A 20,695-nucleotide genomic window follows, 5' to 3' on the forward strand; every position below is an offset into this window, starting at 1 on the left:
CTGCAGTTTGAAAGGGAAAGATGCAAGAGTGACTTGTAGTAGTGTGAAGAAATGAAGATCATCAGTAAGCATAACTAAAAGGTAAATGCAAAACCCCATAGTACTGTACACTCAATATAAAACTCTACTCTTTGATTCCTGTAAGAGTCAAAATACAGTGAACAAGTAAAAGGCATATTTCCTGATAATGGACACACAAAATATAAAGAGTTAATGTTGGACAAAAACAACATAAATAGGAGAAACCATGGGGTATGGAAGCAGAGAACACATATGTTGTTGAAGCTAAGTTGATTATCTTCAAATTAATAGGCTATAGATGTAGGTTGTGTAATATAAACCCCAGGGTAACACATAAAGAAAATATTTTTAAAATATACAAAAACAGTAATAAAAGTGATTCAGTTAGATATATCACAGAAGATCAATTATACAGAAAAGGAGGCTGCAATAAAGGAAGAGAAAGAAAAAAAGATATGATACATAAAAACCAAAGGACAAAATGGCTGAAGTAAGCCCTGCATTTACAGTAATAACACTAAATGTTAATGGATTAAATTCCCCAATCAAAAGACACAGATCAGCAGAATGGGCAAAAAAGCATAATCCAACCATATATTTTATACAAGTGACTCACCTAAGACCCAAAGACACAAATAGGTTGTAAGTGAAAGGATTGAAAAAGATATTCTATGCAAACAGTAACCAAAAAAGAGCTGAGGTAGCTTTACTAATATCAGAAAAAATAGGCTTTAAATCAAAAGGTATTATGAGACAAAGAAGGACACTATGAATTAATAAAAGGAGCAATCCACCAAGAAGAAATAACAATCATAAATATTTATGCACCTAACCATGGTGCCCCAAAATACATGAGGCAAACACTCACAAAACTGTAGGGAGGAACTGACATCTCTACATTAATAGTTGGAGACTTCAATATATCACTCTCATCAATTGAGAGAACATCTAGACAGAAGATCAATAAGGAAACAGAGAACTTGAATAATATGATAAATGAACTAGACCTAACAGACATATACAGAACATTGCACCCCAAAACAGCAGGATATGCATTCTTCTCAAGTGTACATGGACCATGTACATGTTGGGTCACAAAACAAGTCTCAATAAATTTTATAAGATTTAAATTATACAAAACATCTTCTCTTACCTTAATGGAATGAAACTGGAAATCAGTAATAGGCAGAGAACTAAAACTGGAAAATCTACAAATACATGGAAGTTAACACTCTTAATCAGTGGGTCAAAGAAGAAATTATAAGGGAGATCAGTCAATATCTTGAGACAAATGAAAATGAGAACACAACATATCAAACTTATGGGATGCAGCAAAGGCAGTGCTGAGAGGGAAATTCATAGCTCTGAATGCTTACATTAAAAAAGAGCTAAAATCAAATACCTAACTACACACTTGGAGGAACTAGAAAAAGAATGGCAAACTAACTCCAAGGAAGGAAAGCAAGCAAGTGGAAGGAAAGAAATAACATAGAGCAGGAATAAATGAAATTGAGAATAAAAACAGCATCAAAACCAAAAGTTGGTTCTTTGAAAAGATCAGTATAGGGAAGCATCTTCAGGATCTTTTGTTAGGCAATGATTTCTTAAACTTTACACCCAATGGTAAATGGAACCACAACAAAATTAAAAAACTTTTTTTACATCAAAGAACTTTATCATAAAAGTGAAAAGACAAACTACTCAATAGGAGAAAATATTTGGAAACCACATATTTGATAAGGGTTTAATATTCAAAATATATAAAGAAAACGTACAACTCAAAAATAAAAAGAACAATCCAATTTTAAAAATGGGTGAAAAACTCGAATAGACTTTTCTCCAAAAAGGATATACAAACGGCTAAAAAACACGTGAAAAAAATGCTCAACATCACTTTTAGGGAAATCAAATCCAAACCACAGTGAGATACCATTTCACATCCATTTGAATGGCTATTCAAAAAAACAAAATGAAACAAAACAAAACAAAATAAAAAAAACAAAATTACAGGTATTGGAGAGATGTGGAGAAATAAGAACACTCATTCTTTGCTGGTGGGAATGTAAAATGGTGCAGCCACTGTGGAAGACTGTTTGGTGGTTCCTCAGAAAGCTAAGTATAGTTACCATATAACTTGACAATTTCTCTACTAGGTATATACCCAAAAGAATTGAAAGCAGGGACTCGAACAGATATCTTCCCACCAATGTTCACAGCAGCATTATTCACAATGCCAAGAGACGGAAGCCACCCAAGTGTACGTTGACCAATGAATGGATAAATAAAATGTGGTATATACATACAATGGAATATTATTCAGCCATAAAAAGAATGAAGTCCTGATCCATGTGACAACATGGATTACATCGAAGCCATTAGCCTTAGTGAAATAAACTAGACACAGAAGGACAAATATTGTATGATCTCACTGATATGAACTAATTAGAATAAGCAACTCAAAGAGTTAGAATCTAGAATATAGGTTACCAGGGGCTGGGTTTGTAGGGAATAGGGAGTTGATGCTTAAAATGTACAGAATTTCTGTTTAGGTTGATTGTAAAGTTTTGGAAATGGATGGTGGTATGGTAGCACAATATTGAGTGTAATTAACAGTACTGAAGTATATATATGAATGTGTTTACAAGGGGGAGTTTTAAGTCTTATATGTTACTAGAATAAAAATTAAAAGACAAAACATTTGAGCAACACAGGGAACCCTAGTTTAAACAATGGACTGTAGTTAATAGTACAATTATAAAAATGGTTTTTTCACGAATTATTAACAAACGTACCATACAAATGCAAAGTGTTAATAAGGTGGTATATGGGTAAAAAAAATACACCCAAATGTGAAGTATGGACTATAGTTAATAGTACAATTTTAATATTCTTTCATCAGTTGTAACAAATGTACCACAGTAATGCAACGTGTTAATTATAAAGGGTGCATATGGGAACACTGCTTTTCACATTTTCTGTAAACCTACAACTTCTCTAATTTAAAAAATGTTTAAAAAAAAATTCTATCTGCTACATTTTAAGTTGAATTAAGTAGCAAATTGTATTTAGGTGAACAGCACTGTTGACCTTGTTCATGCTCACTTTGTTGACCATTTCCTGTGTCTCTACTTTTGTTTGAAAATAGTCTTCATATTTTCTGAAGCTTGCATTATTAACAAATTAAAATTTGCAGTTGCTAACATAGTAAAACTGACAAACCCAAAAGGCAACAACTGTGCCCAATATACTTTTGTGAACTTTGATGCTTTGATACATAATGAATAGATAAATCTTTCCCACCAACACTGATCTGGATGGTTCTTAGTAAGTATAATTAAGACTCCAAGTCTGACTTACTTGACAGTATGGTTCAACAAAGTGGCAAATATGTGTTGAGTATATATTTAAAACAAAACACCACAGCAATTTTACTGAAAACTAGTTTTATTTTAAAATTAAGTGCATAGCACTCACCTAATTCCACTGGTGTAGACTTTAGCACCATACTCGCTATTTGCAATTAATTTGAAAACACAGATACATTTTGGTTTGCAGTCTGTACTTGAGTAGTGTTTATTTAATGGACTTTGGTAAAGCCCTTTATACATATCATTAATCTTTCACAGTACACATTTATTGATGGTCCAGTAATCTCAAAAGAAAAAAAAAAAACTATCTTAAAGACTAATTAATAAATTAAATAAAACAAAACCCATACAACTGCCCCCACCCCCCCAAAAGCTAGTAGTTATGAGTTCTATTTATATTGAAATCTAATGTTTAAAAATAGTTCCGGTTCTCCAACCATCCCAACCCACCTCGCCCTGGGTATGCAGCAATAGTAACCAATTGTTTTATTCTACCACCACCCACCCACCACCCACCCTCCCAAAACATCAATCCAGTGTTATCTTTTTTTAAATATATTGGGAAAGTGTTATTAATAAGCTTTTTTAAAAAAGGCATATTCTTCTATAACAAGAATGACAAATCGATTAATAAAAGCATTTGACAAGACATTAAGTTACCATAGGCACCGGTCATTGTTTCAAGTTGGGATTTCTATCCCAATTATCTTACATTCATAGTATTTGAGGTAGTTAAAATACTGAAAATGGACTCCAAGTTGCTGGGTTCTGAATGTGAAAGATTCTCTTTTGAACCCATTTTCCCCAAAATAATTCAAGTTTTTTTGAGATAAAAATTACCAAAATCCAATTAGCAGCCTTTTCTAAAGAGTAAGTGATGATACTTTCAGAACACAATTTCATGCTTGAAAATGCTGAGTTTTTCTTACCTGAGTGGTTTTTTGTTTTTGTGGTCGTTGTTCTATTCCATCTACCAGTCTAATAAAGCCACATCATGCCCTATGTACTCTAAATGTAAAAGTATCTTCCTTTTAAGGAAAGGATTTTTCTTTAAGAATTCATGCTGGCAGAAGCCACCCACCGACACTCATCCACTGGAGTTATTCAGATCTGTCCGTTGCTGTGCTGAGCCCCTTCCCTTCCTACTAAAAGCCACTGGCTTGATTGCTGAGACTCTGCTGCATACCCACATCTTTATAATAAGCTTGTCTTCAATGCATATTATGGCAGTCACATACCTGCCATGCAGATTCCCTCCTATTCAAGTGCTATCTTTTAAAAGAAAAAAAAAAAAAAAAACATAAACAAAGACACACCTAACTTTTAAATCAGAAAGTTTCCCTTCACCGAATCTCCCTTCTCCCACAGATAAGAGCACAATGTATACACTTTATTACAATGACTTTTTTTAACTTTTTAAATTTATCCTCCCAAACTCTTTACCCCCAAATTGCCCTAATTGTAATGACTATTATTGCTGTTTTCACTCATTACCAGGAGAGTGAAATGTCCCAGGGCATTTCTGGGGCCAATTCAAGGAGGGTGGCTATTGAAATTTAGTAGTCAGTACCTTTGCCTGCTTAGACTGACCAGATGGATTCAAATGTTGCTTATAGCACTTGTCTGCCACACAACAGGACAAAGTGCTGCTCAAGTACAACCTGAGAACTACCTGGCCACACTCCACTCCAGAATAAACCTATGGAACTTTATTCTAGTATTGACATTTTACAGTATGCCTTCCCTTGAAAAAACTTTTTTTTAGAGTAATATCAAATCTAGGTATAGATTATCGATTGCACTGAGAAATGCAAAATGTATATATGTATTATGAATCATAGAAACCACTATTTCATTCATTCAATGCTACAATGTTATGTTCTCAATTGACAACAACATCCTAGCAGGAGTATTTTAGCCTAGTTATAAAGGTAGTTCACACTGTAACATTTCCAAAGTATGTTGCATTACAGTTAAGTGTTTCCAAGTAGTACAAATTCCCTGAGTTAAATGTATTTTAATCTAAAGATTTGAAGCTGATCACTTAGGGAAAAAACAAAAAATTATGACAATGATTTTAAGATAAGAGAGCTACTCCACCCTTCATTTTAGTATATAAATCCAGGTACATATACTATTTGTGATAGGAAGTTATACAGAATCATTTAAAAATTTCTTTTTTTACTGCTCAGATTAGAATAGTATAGAAATTCACAAGTTTAAACTTAGTCAAAAATTCATCTGTAAATCAAAAATATAACTCAAAACTGCAGAAAAAAAAGGATTTCTTCAGAAATTAATACTGTAACTTTCCTTCATAAAAGACTGTTTGGCAAATCCACAGATAAACATTAGTCTTTGACACAGATGTCAACATTAGGCCAGAGCCCACCACAGGTCAAATCTCATTATGGTGAATTGGGGTCTGTCCAAATTTTCTGTTGCATTGAATATTTTTGAAATATTTGGACCATCAGCCATGGCTTGAAAATCTTTGTCATACAGGAATTTGTTGTAATAGGATTTGTCATACACACTATTAAAGTGTTTGCTTAGTCCTCCCAGCTATTCTTGATGCATTGAAAGGGATATTCAGTCTTCCTGGAGCTGGTATCTGAAGTGTTTTGTTGCCATTTGGCTCCCTTTCCTTTTGAAGAGTTTAAATAAAGCTTGCTCCAGAGCTTCAAGTCACAAAACAGTATGGGTCAGGTATTACTTTCACCTTTCAAAACATGGAGTAATGCAAGGATAATGTTCATTTATCTGATAACTCCGGTTATAAGAAACACTCAGGCAGGGCTTGACTTCTACGGGTATTGCTAGTGACATCCCAACACCAGTTTGCATGTGCCCAAGGCCCTGAACACTAGTTTGGAAGCCAGCAGGACATGTCTGTAATGTGTAGGATGAGGTGTGAGTGGTAGATACGATCTGCTGACAGCTTGCTTGTTCTGATACAGGATGGCGATACTGCAGTGAGGTCTGATGCGCTTGATGGAGATACTGAGGTTGTTGAAAGTGAACTGGCCTCGAGGGCTGGGAGGCTGCCTGGAAGACACTTAGTTGTGCTGACTGAGGTCCTGCCTGTCCCCTCTGTTTGTTTGCTTCTTTCACATCATTATCATGAGCGCTATGACATGAAAAGAAAAAGAATCATTAATATTGATTGAAAAGAATTTGCAACAAAGTCATGTCCCAATCCTAACCCCTCAACAGTTGATCCCATGGACTGTCACCAGTGCCTTGGTAGCAGTCACTGCACCATAATTTTAACATGGTGATATCTCACTCTTAACCTTTAAAAGCTCCTTTCCTTGGTAGACACCTTGGGAACTGACTACTGGTAGCTTTGAGGGTTATGTCCAGCTTGAAAGATACATCCACAAGAAGCACTTAAATGCAGCTGCCAATCAGGTGACATCCTGATGACCCCAAGAATTAAAGATGTGGAAACAGGGAATGGGGCAAGAGTCATCTGGACTGATGTCAAAGTTACAGGCTCAGACAAAAAAGAGCAATCCCTTTCCCAATCATACGAGCAATGACAAGCTCTAACTGGTTAACAGCAAAGAGGGGCTCTCCTTCTGCAGATTTCTGCTCACACAGCAGCTTGCTCATGCCAGGAAGTGGTTGCCAGAAGCAAGTATCCTAAAAGTGCTGTGCCTTTGAGAAGTTGTTTTCAGGGAACCTTATATAGGAAGAAAAATATTAATGAGAAATTACAAACACAAGAACAAAAAGGCTTACATCAATAGCCGTTCAATGCACTGCACTAAGAAATCCCAGGAGTAAGCAGTAAGACGATGCAGTCTTGTAGGCCACGTTGGAGAAAGACGAAGTATAATTCTTGAAGAAGCCACACATGCAGCAGCTACTAAAGAAGGTGCATAATTTAGAAAGGCATAATCTGTGGAGACACCAAAAATGAACTTAAGCAACAGAATGCACAAGTCACGAGCTCACAAATCACTTACTGGCATCCACAACAACTCACCTTGCAAAGATACTTCCAGGAAGTAATCTGCATACTTGGCCATGTAGAGTTTAGTTTTTTCCAAACAAATCATTGGCCAGCCATCATGAAGATCTGTTTCATGTACTGCTTCGGAGAGATAATACTCGATGAAATGGGCAGCTGTTGGAAGGCAGAGGTTCCACTGAAAAGTTTCTAACAACAATAGCTCCATATGTAGCAAATTTTGTTTTGTTAATACTAAATTCATATTAGTCATACAACCCAGGCTGTTGAGCTGCTCCAACTTAGGCACACTATCTTCTTTTTCTTCAAATTTACCTTATAAAAGAGAAAAGAGAGAAAATGTTAGGCAAGTGATCATTATACATCTAGTCAGTTAGATCCAAAGCATTCTTTTCCCCTAATTTAGGCAGATACAACTGTGCTGGCATTCTCTGTTTCTCGTATATGCATGTTTTCTCTCCCAGCACTGCTGTCCCCGACTCTTGCCCCGCTCAAAAAAAATATGCTTAGAATATGTAAACATTTTGATCTGTGTTATTGTGTAAGAGAAATAGTCATGTATGCCAAAAAAAGTAACTCTCAAATCTCACTAGCTGAATCTTTTCAGGAAGTTTTTTTTGGGGTGGGGAGGCAAGTGGGGGTGGTGGTTGTGGTGGAAAAAAATAAGTTATTTTATTTTACAATAGAACATAGTTTAAAGAATTTAATGACGTAGCTTTATCTGAAATCAAAAATTGTTAAGTACTGAGTGTTTCATCTTGGAATAGTTTCAGCATAATTCCAGAGAAAGCTCAATAAGTCTGGAGGGGGAAAAAACCCAAAACTGGGTGAATATCTACAAGCTTTCTCATTTCACACACCCGAAACCTATCCCTCCTCTTCTGAATCCCCTATGGTTAAATTTATTTTTAAAAGGAGGGGAGGCCCTACGTGGGACATGATTTCCAGGGGAGTAAGTCTCCCTGGCGACATGGGACACAATTCTCAGGAATGAGCCTGGCCCCAGCATCGAGGGATTCAGAGTACCTTCTTGACCAAAAGGGAGAAAAGGTACAGTGGCTGAGAGATTTCAAACAGAGTTGAGAAGCTACCCTGGAGGTTACTCTTATGCAAGCTTCAGCTAGATATTCCAAATGGCCACAGTATGCCAAACGGAAATCAACAGTAGCATTGAGAATCCTAAAGAATATCCTGGTCCCTATCTAAGACTCTATAGAAGTTTCACTCACTAACTTCATTTCTCAGAAACATAAATCCTCCACTGTTCTTATGCCAGAGAAGTCCCAAAACCCAGAGGCAACAGCCTCTTCAAAATCATCAATCAGATGCGTCCCCCTTCCCCATAATGTTGACACCCCTTTTCAATATGAACAAGTTAGGGTGGTCACTGCCCAGATATCCCTGAAGATTGTGACAATGATCAAATGAGAGGGAGGAGTAGCAACAGACAAGATAGGATTTAACAAAGGATTATGAATACTGAATCTTTATATATATATATATATATATATATATATATATATTAGTCTCTAGGGTATTAGAACAATTAGAAGGAAATAACTGAAATGGTGGAACTGTAACCTATAACATTCTTTGAAATTTTCTCTGTAACTACTTGTTAAATCATACTTTGAAAGTTATCACTTTTATGTATATTTGTTATAATTTCACAATAAAAAATATTTCTAAAAGGGGGGGAATATACTTTATATTCCCTTTTATCTTCCTTTATATCCCCTTACTCAAAGCAGAACAGGAGTAAAGATATTCTGATGGCTGAACTTCATTATTTGAAGGCATTAACTTCCTATCATGAAATAATCACCTAGAGGTTTCAACTGTGCACTGGTAAGGAATAAAATTCTCTCTCCAGCCCTAGAATAATTTTTATGTATAGGTTGTGTTCCATCTGATATTTTAATTTCCAAGCAAGCATTTTACTATATATAAAGCATTCTTTTTAGGGATTTCTAGGACTTAACGCTGGAGGAAAATCACAAGCTACAATTTTCCATATGCAGCAATGGAAAGCTGTCTTCAAGTCTCTTTGGATCTTTGTTCCTTGGTAGCCCACAGAAGGAGGGAAATTGTAACTCAAGCCTTCCATTGTGTCTTATTTTTACATTAAGGTTTAAAATAGTCTATTCATATTGCAATTATTGTAGATTTCTCACAATATTTTTTATTTAATTTTTATTATTTATCCAGCAAGCAAAAATATCTTTTATACTCATACTTCTTCAAAATTATGGTTGTTAGAATATATTACTAAAGATGCACATATTAATTACTATGTAAAATCTGTTTTAATTTTCCGTATCTATTTCAATATATTTGGTTTCCTTGGAAATCTTATAATTTTATTTTATCCATTTAAAAAACATTTTTTGAGAAGTCAGAAAGATAGCCAAACCAGGAAAAACCAGATGAGTTTCCCTATGAAGTTTCTCTTCCAGAAGGGATGGATTTACACCTCACATTGAAGATGCTGCAGCAAATGGTAGTGACCAGGATCACTCAGCCCAGGCACTCAGTGTTCAGGCAGCAGTGCTGAAGTCAGTAGGGGTGTGTTCACTTTGGTTTGCCTGAGGGCTAAGGAAAAAGCACTGCTGTTTGCCTTGGTCTTTGCTTATGGAAGGGAACTAGGGAAGAAGATTTTGTCTCCTATGTGGGGAGATCGGGAGATATTAAATGACTTGAGAAGAGTCTAAGCCCAAAGAAAAAGGAAAGATGGCAGCTCTTCCAGCTCCAGAGAAATTTTGAACTTTAGATCTAAACCACGCTTAACTAAACACTGATGCAGGTAAGAGTTGATCCAAAACTTAATCTACACTTTTCAAGAATTCAGATACTCCTTCCAATTCAAATCACATAAACATGAATTTCACGTTTCACCAATAGCACATAATTATTACTGTTGAAAGCCCTCAAGTGGTCTTGATGACACACTTCTCTAGCACCATTGCTGCATAAAGATATAGAAGATGAAACCACTGTTCTCAGTATAACAAAGTGAAATTCTTAGAAGGAAAATGACCCAGACATTTAGTTCAATCACTCTGGATGAATCATTAGGGCTTTCAAAGTGTCTTGCTTTTTGTGTAGCAAGAGCAAAACTGCAGTATACATCAAAGGAATATTGAAAAAATTAATAAGGTCTATTTATATCATGCTTGAAGTTCCTTTGAAAAAATTAATACACCATAATTCACTGTTTAAGTCAAGGACCAAGTCTGTTTCATATTATTTTTTTGAAACTTTCAACACTGAAAACAAAAATTGTATATGACCAATTTCACAGCTCAAGAAACCAAGGTAGTAAGGCTAGCCAATTCATTTAAGGTCACATAAGTTGAGTCAAAAGAAACAACTGAAGCCCAAAGTAAGACTTACATTTGAATTCCCAAATCTGTATTTCTAGACCAAAATATCACAACAGGTTAGATGAGGACAACTACCAGGACAGACAGCTTTCTATATTAATTAAACATCTATGGGCTTCTATATTTATAAAGTACTTGGCTATTTTGCATTTTTTAATTTGCAAAGTTAAAAATAACCTGCCTACTAAATAAATAACCATATTAGGGATTTTGATTTAGGTTTATGTTTTCTGGAACTTTTTTCATTATTTATAGTAATATAAATACTCAGATACATGGATAATAAAGAATTTCAAAATCTGTGACAGTTTCAATGAGTATCTGTTTTCATATCTATAGTTTTTTGTTGTGCTGAATGGTGTGTGTGTGTAGTGTATATCTTAAACCTACTTATCCACAATACCATACACAGAGCAGAAAGATCAGCTTCTTCAATTGAAAGGAAATACCAGAAGCCATGTGATTATATTGATAAAGGCCTCAAACAGGAAATAAGGGAACAGGAAATTCACATCTGCTTCCCAGAAAATAAAGAATTAGAGGCCACAGAAGCCAAAATATCACGTCTTCTTTCCTTTATAGGAAACGTTCAGATCAGCTATGGAAACCAGCACATTTCCAAAGCTGGTGTGAATGGCAAGTATGCGGAAGAGATTTGTATACTGAGTAGGGCATGGATCAGATGTCACTTTGAGCTGTGCCCACCCACACTCTAGTCTTCTATTACAAAGTTAAAAAAAAAAAGTCATCTTTAATATATTCTAAGAATCCTCACAAATCTGTAAGACCATCAATCTAAGAGAAAAGCGGGTAAAGAACACAAAAAGGCAATTCAGAGAAAAAGAAAAGATTCTAAGCTCATTAAAAAAAACTGGAGATGTAAATCAAATGAACTGTGTGAGATATAATTTTTAACTATAAGAAGTAAAAGTTTTGCTAATACTTTATTGGTAGGCATGGAGAAACAAAGACTTGTCATAAATTGTTACTACTAAAAACCTATAATCTGAGGGGAGGCGGGGCAAGATGGCAGACTGGTGAGCTGTATGTTTTAGTTACTCCTCCAGGAAAGTAGGTAGAAAGCCAGGAACTGCGTGGACTGGACACCACAGAGCAATCTGACTTTGGGCATACTTCATACAACACTCATGAAAACATGGAACTGCTGAGATCAGCGAAATCTGTAAGTTTTTGCGGCCAGGGGACCCGCACCCCTCCCTGCCAGGCTCAGTCCTGGGGGAGGAGGGGCTGTCAGCTCCGGGAAGGAGAAGGGAGAACTGCAGTGGGTGCCCTTATCGGAAACTCATTCTACTGATTCAAAGTCCAACCATAGATAGACTGAGACCAGACACCAGAGAATCTGAGAGCAGCCAGCCCAGCAGAGAGGAGACAGGCATAGAAAAAAAACAACACGAAAAACTCCAAAATAAAAGCAGAGGATTTTTGGAGTTCTGGTGAACACAGAAAGGGGAAGGGCCCTGAGGCGCATATGCAAATCCTGAAGAAAAGCTGATCTCTCTGCCCTGTGGACCTTTCCTTAATGGCCCTGGTTGCTTTGTCTCTTAGCATTTCAATAACCCATTAGATCTCTGAGGAGGGCCCGTTTTTTTTGTTTTTTTTGTTTTTTTAAAACCTTTTTTCTTTTTCTAAAACAATTACTCTAAGAAGCCCAATACAGAAAGCTTCAAAGACTTGCTATTTGGGCAGGTCAAGTCAAGAGCAGAACTAGGAGAGCTCTGAGACAAAACGCAATAATCCAGTGGCTGAGAAAATTCACTAAACACCACAACTTCCCAAGAAAAGGGGGGTGTCCGCTCACAGCCATCATCCTGGTGGACAGGAAACACTCCTGCCCATCACCAGCCCCATAGCCCAGAACTGCCCCCACAACCCAGTGTGACGGAAGTGCTTCAAATAACAGGCACACACCACAAAACTGGGCGTGGACATTAGCCTTCCCTGCAACCTCAGCTGATTGTCCCAGAGTTGGGAAGGTAGAGCAGTGTGAATTAACAAAGCCCCATTCAGCCATCATTTCAGCAGACTGGGAGCCTCCCTACACAGCCCAGCAGCCCAGAACTGCCCTTGGGGGACGGCACTCACCTGTGACATAGCACAGCCATCCCTCAACAGAGGACCCGGGGTGCACGGCCTGGAAGAGGGGCCCACTTGCAAGTCTCAGGAGCCATACGCCAATACCAAGGACTTGTGGGTCAGTGGCAGAGACAAACTGTGGCAGGACTGAACTGAAGGATTAGACTATTGCAGCAGCTTTAAAACTCGAGGATCACCAGGGAGATTTGATTGTTAGAGCCACCCCCCCCCTCCCTGACTGCCCAGAAACACGCCCCATATACAGGGCAGGCAACACCAACTACACACGCAAGCTTGGTACACCAATTGGACCCCACAAGACTCACTCCCCCACTCACCAAAAAGGCTAAGCAGGGGAGAACTGGCTTGTGGAGAACAGGTGGTTCGTGGACGCCACCTGCTGGTTAGTTAGAGAAAGTGTACTCCACAAAGCTGTAGATCTGATAAATTAGACATAAGGACTTCAATTGGTCTACAAATCCTAAAAGAACCCTATCAAGTTCAGCAAATGCCACGAGGCCAAAAACAACAGAAAATTATAAAGCATATGAAAAAACCAGATGATATGGATAACCCAAGCCCAAGCACCCAAATCAAAAGACAAGAAGAGACACAGCACCTAGAGCAGCTACTCAAAGAACTAAAGATGAACAATGAGACCATAGTACGGGAGATAAAGGAAATCAAGAAGACCCTAGAAGAGCATAAAGAAGACATTGCAAGACTAAATAAAAAAATGGATGATCTTATGGAAATTAAAGAAACTGTTGACCAAATTAAAAAGATTCTGGACACTCATAGTACAAGACTAGAGGAAGTTGAACAACGAATCAGTGACCTGGAAGATGACAGAATGGAAAAAGAAAGCATAAAAGAAAGAATGGGGAAAAAAATTGAAAAAATCGAAATGGACCTCAGGGATATGATAGATAATATGAAACGTCCAAATATAAGACTCATTGGTGTCCCAGAAGGGGAAGAAAAGGGTAAAGGTCTAGGAAGAGTATTCAAAGAAATCGTTGGGGAAAACTTCCCAAATCTTCTAAACAACATAAATACACAAATCATAAATGCTCAGCGAACCCCAAAGAGAATAAATCCAAATAAACCCACTCCGAGACATATACTCATCACACTATCAAACACAGAAGAGAAGGAGCAAGTTCTGAAAGCAGCAAGAGAAAAGCAATTCACCACATACAAAGGAAACAGCATAAGACTAAGTAGTGACTACTCAGCAGCCACCATGGAGGCAAAAAGGCAGTGGGACGATATATTTAAAATTCTGAGTGAGAAAAATTTCCAGCCAAGAATACTTTATCCAGCAAAGCTCTCCTTCAAATTCGAGGGAGAGCTTAAATTTTTCACAGACAAACAAATGCTGAGAGAATTTGCTAACAAGAGACCTGCCCTACTGGAGATACTCAAGGAAGCCCTACAGACAGAGAAACAAAGAAAGGACAGAGAGACTTGGAGAAAGGTTCAGTACTAAAGAGATTCGGTATGGGTACAATAAAGGATATTAATAGACAGAGGGGAAAAATATGACAAACATAAACCAAAGGATAAGATGGCTGATTCAAGAAATGCCTTCACGGTTATAACGTTGAATGTAAATGGATTAAACTCCCCAATTAAAAGATATAGATTCGCAGAATGGATAAAAAAAAATGAACCATCAATATGTTGCATACAAGAGACTCATCTTAGACACAGGGACACAAAGAAACTGAAAGTGAAAGGATGGAAAAAAATATTTCATGCAAGCTACAGCCAAAAGAAAGCAGGTGTAGCAATATTAATCTCAGATAAAATAGACTTCAAATGCAGGGATGTTTTGAGAGACAAAGAAGGCCACTACATACTAATAAAAGGGGCAATTCAGCAAGAAGAAATAACAATCGTAAATGTCTATGCACCCAACCAAGGTGCCACAAAATACATGAGAGAAACACTGGCAAAACTAAAGGAAGCAATTGATGTTTCCACAATAATTGTGGGAGACTTCAACACATCACTCTCTCCTATAGATAGATCAACCAGACAGAAGACCAATAAGGAAATTAAAAACCTAAACAATCTGATAAATGAATTAGATTTAACAGACATATACAGGACATTACATCCCAAATCACCAGGATACACATACTTTTCTAGTGCTCATGGAACACTCTCCAGAATAGATCATATGCTGGGACATAAAACAAGCCTCAATAAATTTAAAAAGATTGAAATTATTCAAAGCACATTCTCTGACCACAATGGAATACAATTAGAAGTCAATAACCATCAGAGACTTAGAAAATTCACAAATACCTGGAGGTTAAACAACACACTCCTAAACAATCAATGGGTTAAAGAAGAAATAGCAAGAGAAATTGCTAAATATATAGAGACGAATGAAAATGAGAACACAACATACCAAAACCTATGGGATGCAGCAAAAGCAGTGCTAAGGGGGAAATTTATAGCACTAAACGCATATATTAAAAAGGAAGAAAGAGCCAAAATCAAAGAACTAATGGATCAACTGAAGAAGCTAGAAAATGAACAGCAAACCAATCCTAAACCAAGTACAAGAAAAGAAATAACAAGGATTAAAGCAGAAATAAATGACATAGAGAACAAAAAAACAATAGAGAGGATAAATATCACCAAAAGTTGGTTCTTTGAGAAGATCAACAAGATTGACAAGCCCCTAGCTACACTGACAAAATCAAAAAGAGAGAAGACCCATATAAACAAAATAATGAATGAAAAAGGTGACATAACTGCAGATCCTGAAGAAATTTAAAAAATTATAAGAGGATACTATGAACAACTGTATGGCAACAAACTGGATAATGTAGAGGAAATGGACAATCTCCTGGAAACATATGAACACCCTAGACTGACCAGAGAAGAAATAGAAGACCTCAACCAACACATCACAAGCAAAGACATCCAATCAGTCATCAAAAATCTTCCCACAAATAAATGCCCAGGGCCAGATGGCTTCACAGGGGAATTCTACCAAACTTTCCAGAAAGAACTGACACCAATCTTACTCAAACTCTTTCAAAACATTGAAGAAAATGGAACACTACCTAACTCATTTTATGAAGCTAACATCAATCTAATACCAAAACCAGGCAAAGATGCTACAAAAAAGGAAAACTACCGGCCAATCTCCCTAATGAATATAGATGCAAAAATCCTCAACAAAATACTTGCAATTCGAATCCAAAGACACATTAAAAAAATCATACACCATGACCAAGTGGGGTTCATTCCAGGCATGCAAGGATGGTTCAACATAAGAAAATCAATCAATGTATTACAACACATTAACAAGTCAAAAGGGAAAAATCAATTGATCATCTCAATAGATGCTGAAAAAGCATTTGACAAAATCCAACATCCGTTTTTGATAAAAACACTTCAAAAGGTAGGAATTGAAGGAAACTTCCTCAACATGATAAAGAGCATATATGAAAAACCCACAGCCAGCATAGTACTCAATGGAGAGAGACTGAAAGCCTTCCCTCTAAGATCAGGAACAAGACAAGGATGCCCGCTATCACCACTGTTATTCAACATTGTGCTGGAAGTGCTAGCCAGGGCAATCTGGCAAGACAAAGAAATAAAAGGCATCCAAATTGGAAAAGAAGAAGTAAAACTGTCATTGTTTGCAGATGATATGATCTTATATCTAGAAAACCCTGAGAAATCGACGATACAGCTACTAGAGCTAATAAACAAATTTAGCAAAGTAGCGGGATACAAGGTTAATGCACATAAGTCAGTAATGTTTCTATATGCTAGAAATGAACAAACTGAAGAGACACTCAAGAAAAAGATACCATTTTCAATAGCAACTAAAAAAATCAAGTACCTAGGAATAAACTTAACCAAAGATGTAAAAGACCTATACAAAGAAAACTACATAACTCTACTAAAAGAAATAGAAGGGGACCTTAAAAGATGGAAAAATATTCCATGTTCATGGATAGGAAGACTAAATGTCATTAAGATGTCAGTTCTACCCAAACTCATCTACAGATTCAATGCAATCCCAATCAAAATCCCAACAACCTACTTTGCAGACTTGGAAAAGCTAGTTATCAAATTTATTTGGAAAGGGAAGATGCCTCGAATTGCTAAAGACACTCTAAAAAAGAAAAACGAAGTGGGAGGACTTACACTCCCTGACTTTGGAGCTTATTATAAAGCCACAGTTGCCAAAACAGCATGGTACTGGCACAAAGATAGACATATAGATCAATGGAATCGAATTGAGAATTCGGAGATAGACCCTCAGATCTATGGCCGACTGATCTTTGATAAGGCCCCCAAAGTCACTGAACTGAGTCATAATGGTCTTTTCAACAAATGGGGCTGGGAGAGTTGGATATCCATATCCAAAAGAATGAAAGAGGACCCCTACCTCACCCCCTACACAAAAATTAACTCAAAATGGACCAAAGATCTCAATATAAAAGAAAGTACCATTAAACTCCTAGAAGATAATGTAGGAAAACATCTTCAAGACCTTGTATTAGGCGGCCACTTCCTAGACTTTACACCCAAAGCACAAGCAACAAAAGAAAAAATAGATAAATGGGAACTCCTCAAGCTTAGAAGTTTCTGCACCTCAAAGGAATTTCTCAAAAAGGTAAAGAGGCAGCCAACTCAATGGGAAAAAATTTTTGGAAACCATGTATCTGACAAAAGACTGATATCTTGCATATATAAAGAAATCCTACAACTCAATGACAATAGTACAGTAGGCACAATTATAAAATGGGCAAAAGATATGAAAAGACAGTTCTCTGAAGAGGAAATACAAATGGCCAAGAAACACATGAAAAAATGTTCAGCTTCACTAGCTATTAGAGAGATGCAAATTAAGACCACAATGAGATACCATCTAACACCGGTTAGAATGGCTGCCATTAAACAAACAGGAAACTACAAATGCTGGAGGGGATGTGGAGAAATTGGAACTCTTATTCATTGTTGGTGGGACTGTATAATGGTTCAGCCACTCTGGAAGTCAGTCTGGCAGTTCCTTAGAAAACTAGATATAGAGTTACCATTCGACCCAGCGATTGCACTTCTCGGTATATACCCGGAAGGTCGGAAAGCAGTGACACGAACAGATATCTGCACGCCAATGTTCATAGCAGCATTATTCACAATTGCCAAAAGATGGAAACAACCCAAATGTCCTTCAACAGATGAGTGGATAAATAAAATGTGGTATATACACACGATGGAACACTACGTGGCAGTAAGAAGGAACGATCTTGTCAAACATATCACAACATGGATGAACCTTGAAGACATAATGCTAAGCGAAATAAGCCAGGCACAAAAAGAGAAATATTATATGCTACCACTAATGTGAACTTTGAAAAATATAAAACAAATGGCTTATAATGTAGAATGTAGGGGAACTAGCAATAGAGAGCAATTAAGGAAGGGGGAACAATAATCCAAGAAGAACAGATAAGCTATTTAACGTTCTGGGGATGCCCAGGAATGACTATGGTCTGTTAATTTCTGATGGATATAGTAGGAGCAAGTTCACAGAAATGTTGCTATATTAGGTAACTTTCTTGGGGTAAAGTAGGAACATGTTGGAAGTTAAGCAGTTATCTTAGGTTAGTTGTCTTTTTCTTACTCCCTTGTTATGGTCTCTTTAAAATGTTCTTTTATTGTATGTTTGTTTTCTTTTTAACTTTTTTTTTCATACAGTTGATTTAAAAAAGAAGGGAAAGTTAAAAAAAAAAAAAAAAAAAAAACAAGGAAAAAAAAAAGATGCAGTGCCCCCTTGAGGAGCCTGTGGAGAATGCAGGGGTATTCGCCTACCCCACCTCCATGGTTGCTAACATGACCACAGACATAGGGGACTGGTGGTTTGATGGGTTGAGCCCTCTACCACAGGTTTTACCCTTGGGAAGACGGTTGCTGCAAAGGAGAGGCTAGGCCTCCCTATGGTTGTGCCTAAGAGCCTCCTCCCAAATGCCTCTTTGTTGCTCAGATGTGGCCCTGTCTCTCTAGCTAAACCAACTTGAAAGGTGAAATCACTGCCCTCCCCCCTACGTGGGATCAGACACCCAGGGGAGTGAATCTCCCTGGCAACGTGGAATATGACTCCCGGGGAGGAATGTAGACCTGGCATCGTGGGACGGAGAACATCTTCTTGACCAAAAGGGGGATGCGAAAGGAAATGAAATAAGCTTCAGTGGCAGAGAGAATCCAAAAGGAGCCGAGAGGTCACTCTGGTGGGCACTCTTACGCACACTTTAGACAACCCTTTTTAGGTTCTAAAGAATTGGGGTAGCTGGTGGTGGATACCTGAAACTATCAAACTACAACCCAGAACCCATGAATCTCGAAGACAGTTGTATAAAAATGTAGCTTATGAGGGGTGACAAGGGGATTGGGAAAGCCATAAGGACCACACTCCACTTTGTCTAGTTTATGGATGGATGAGTAGAAAAATAGGGGAAGGAAACAAACAGACAAAGGTACCCAGTGTTCTTTTTTACTTCAATTGCTCTTTTTCACTCTAATTATTATTCTTGTTATTCTTGTGTGTGTGCTAATGAAGGTGTCAGGGATTGATTTGGGTGATGAATGTACAACTATGTAATGGTACTGTGAACAATCGAAAGTACGATTTGTTTTGTATGACTGCGTGGTATATGAATATATCTCAATAAAATGAAGATTAAAAAAAAAAAAAACAAAAAGAAAAGACATAATGCTGAGCAAAATAAGCCAGGCACAAAAAGAGACATATTGTATGTTACCACTAATGTGAATTCTGTGAAAAATGTACAATGTTTTATACTGTAGAATGTAGGGGACCTAGAGATACCAATTAGTGGAGGGGGAATGATAATCTAATAAGAACAGATAAACTATGGAGGGTAATCTCAATGTTATGGGAATGCTCAGGAATGATTATGGTTTGTAAACTTTCTTGGATATAGTAAGATCATGATGGAAGCAATAGAGTTATTTTAGGTTTTTTTTTCTCTTATTCCTTTGTTTTCTTAGGGGTTGTTAATTTTCTTGGGGTATGGTAGGAACATGTTGGAAGCAATGTAGTTATTTTAGATTATTTGTTTTTCTTACTCCTCTGTTTGGACATGGTTTATTAATTTTCTTGGGGTATGGTAGGAACATATTGGAAGCAAAGTAATTATTTTAGGTTATTTGTTTTCCTTAATCCATTGCTTTGTTTGAAATGTTGTGGGGTTTTTTTGGTTGTTGTTTGCCTGTTTGTTTTTAATTTTTTGATAAACAAAGTTAAAAAATTGAAAAAAAATCAGTAGAAAAATGGGAGTAAAAACTAAATGACAAATAGGGTGGGATGGGGGGATGGTTTGGGTATTCTCTTTTCACTTTTATTTTTTATTCTTATTCTGATTGTTTCTGATGTAAGGAAAATGTTCAGAAATAGATTGTGGTGATGAACGCATAACTATATGATCATACTGTGAACAGTTGATTGTATACCATGGATGACTGTATGGTTTGTGAATATATTTCAATAAAACTGAATTAAAAAAAAAAAAAACAAAAAACCTATAATCTCACTTTTGGTTTCATCCTGACTCCAAGTTACACTTTCTTAGTTACACAAGTCTTAAGCAAAATACCAGAAGCCTCACTGCCAACATGTCTTCCATGCTTTCCATAAGTTCAGTGCTAGTCATAGAAGCCCACGGAAGCCAGGATATGTGGATGGAAGAGTTGGAATTTGAGAATTTCCCAAGACAAATCAGGGCCCATTCTAGAATGAACTAGAAACTTTAGGGCTAGGGGCCTGGCTAAAGACTACAAAGCAGCTTATG

The 20,695-nt window shown here is 37.0% G+C and overlaps 1 protein-coding gene across 5 annotated transcripts in view; it reads right to left on the minus strand.

The window, feature by feature from the left end:
* Positions 1-3,912: 3,912 nt before the first annotated feature.
* CCNJ (cyclin J) overlaps positions 3,913-20,695 on the minus strand; it is a 29,896-nt gene continuing 13,113 nt past the window's right edge. For 3 of the 5 annotated variants that reach the window (XM_037805190.1, XM_037805189.1, XM_037805193.1), the window contains exons 4-6: positions 7,384-7,683; positions 7,137-7,296; positions 3,913-6,519 (exon numbers count right to left, since the gene is read on the minus strand). In XM_037805190.1, the coding sequence (XP_037661118.1) occupies positions 6,108-6,519; positions 7,137-7,296; positions 7,384-7,683 (872 nt within the window). In that variant the 3' untranslated portion in view covers positions 3,913-6,107. The remainder of the gene's footprint in view (positions 6,520-7,136; positions 7,297-7,383; positions 7,684-20,695) is intronic. The other 2 variants (XM_037805192.1, XM_037805191.1) reach the window with 2 other exon arrangements.

Source organism: Choloepus didactylus, chromosome 15 (genome assembly GCF_015220235.1).
Source record: "Choloepus didactylus isolate mChoDid1 chromosome 15, mChoDid1.pri, whole genome shotgun sequence".
NCBI classification, from domain to species: domain Eukaryota; kingdom Metazoa; phylum Chordata; class Mammalia; order Pilosa; family Megalonychidae; genus Choloepus; species Choloepus didactylus.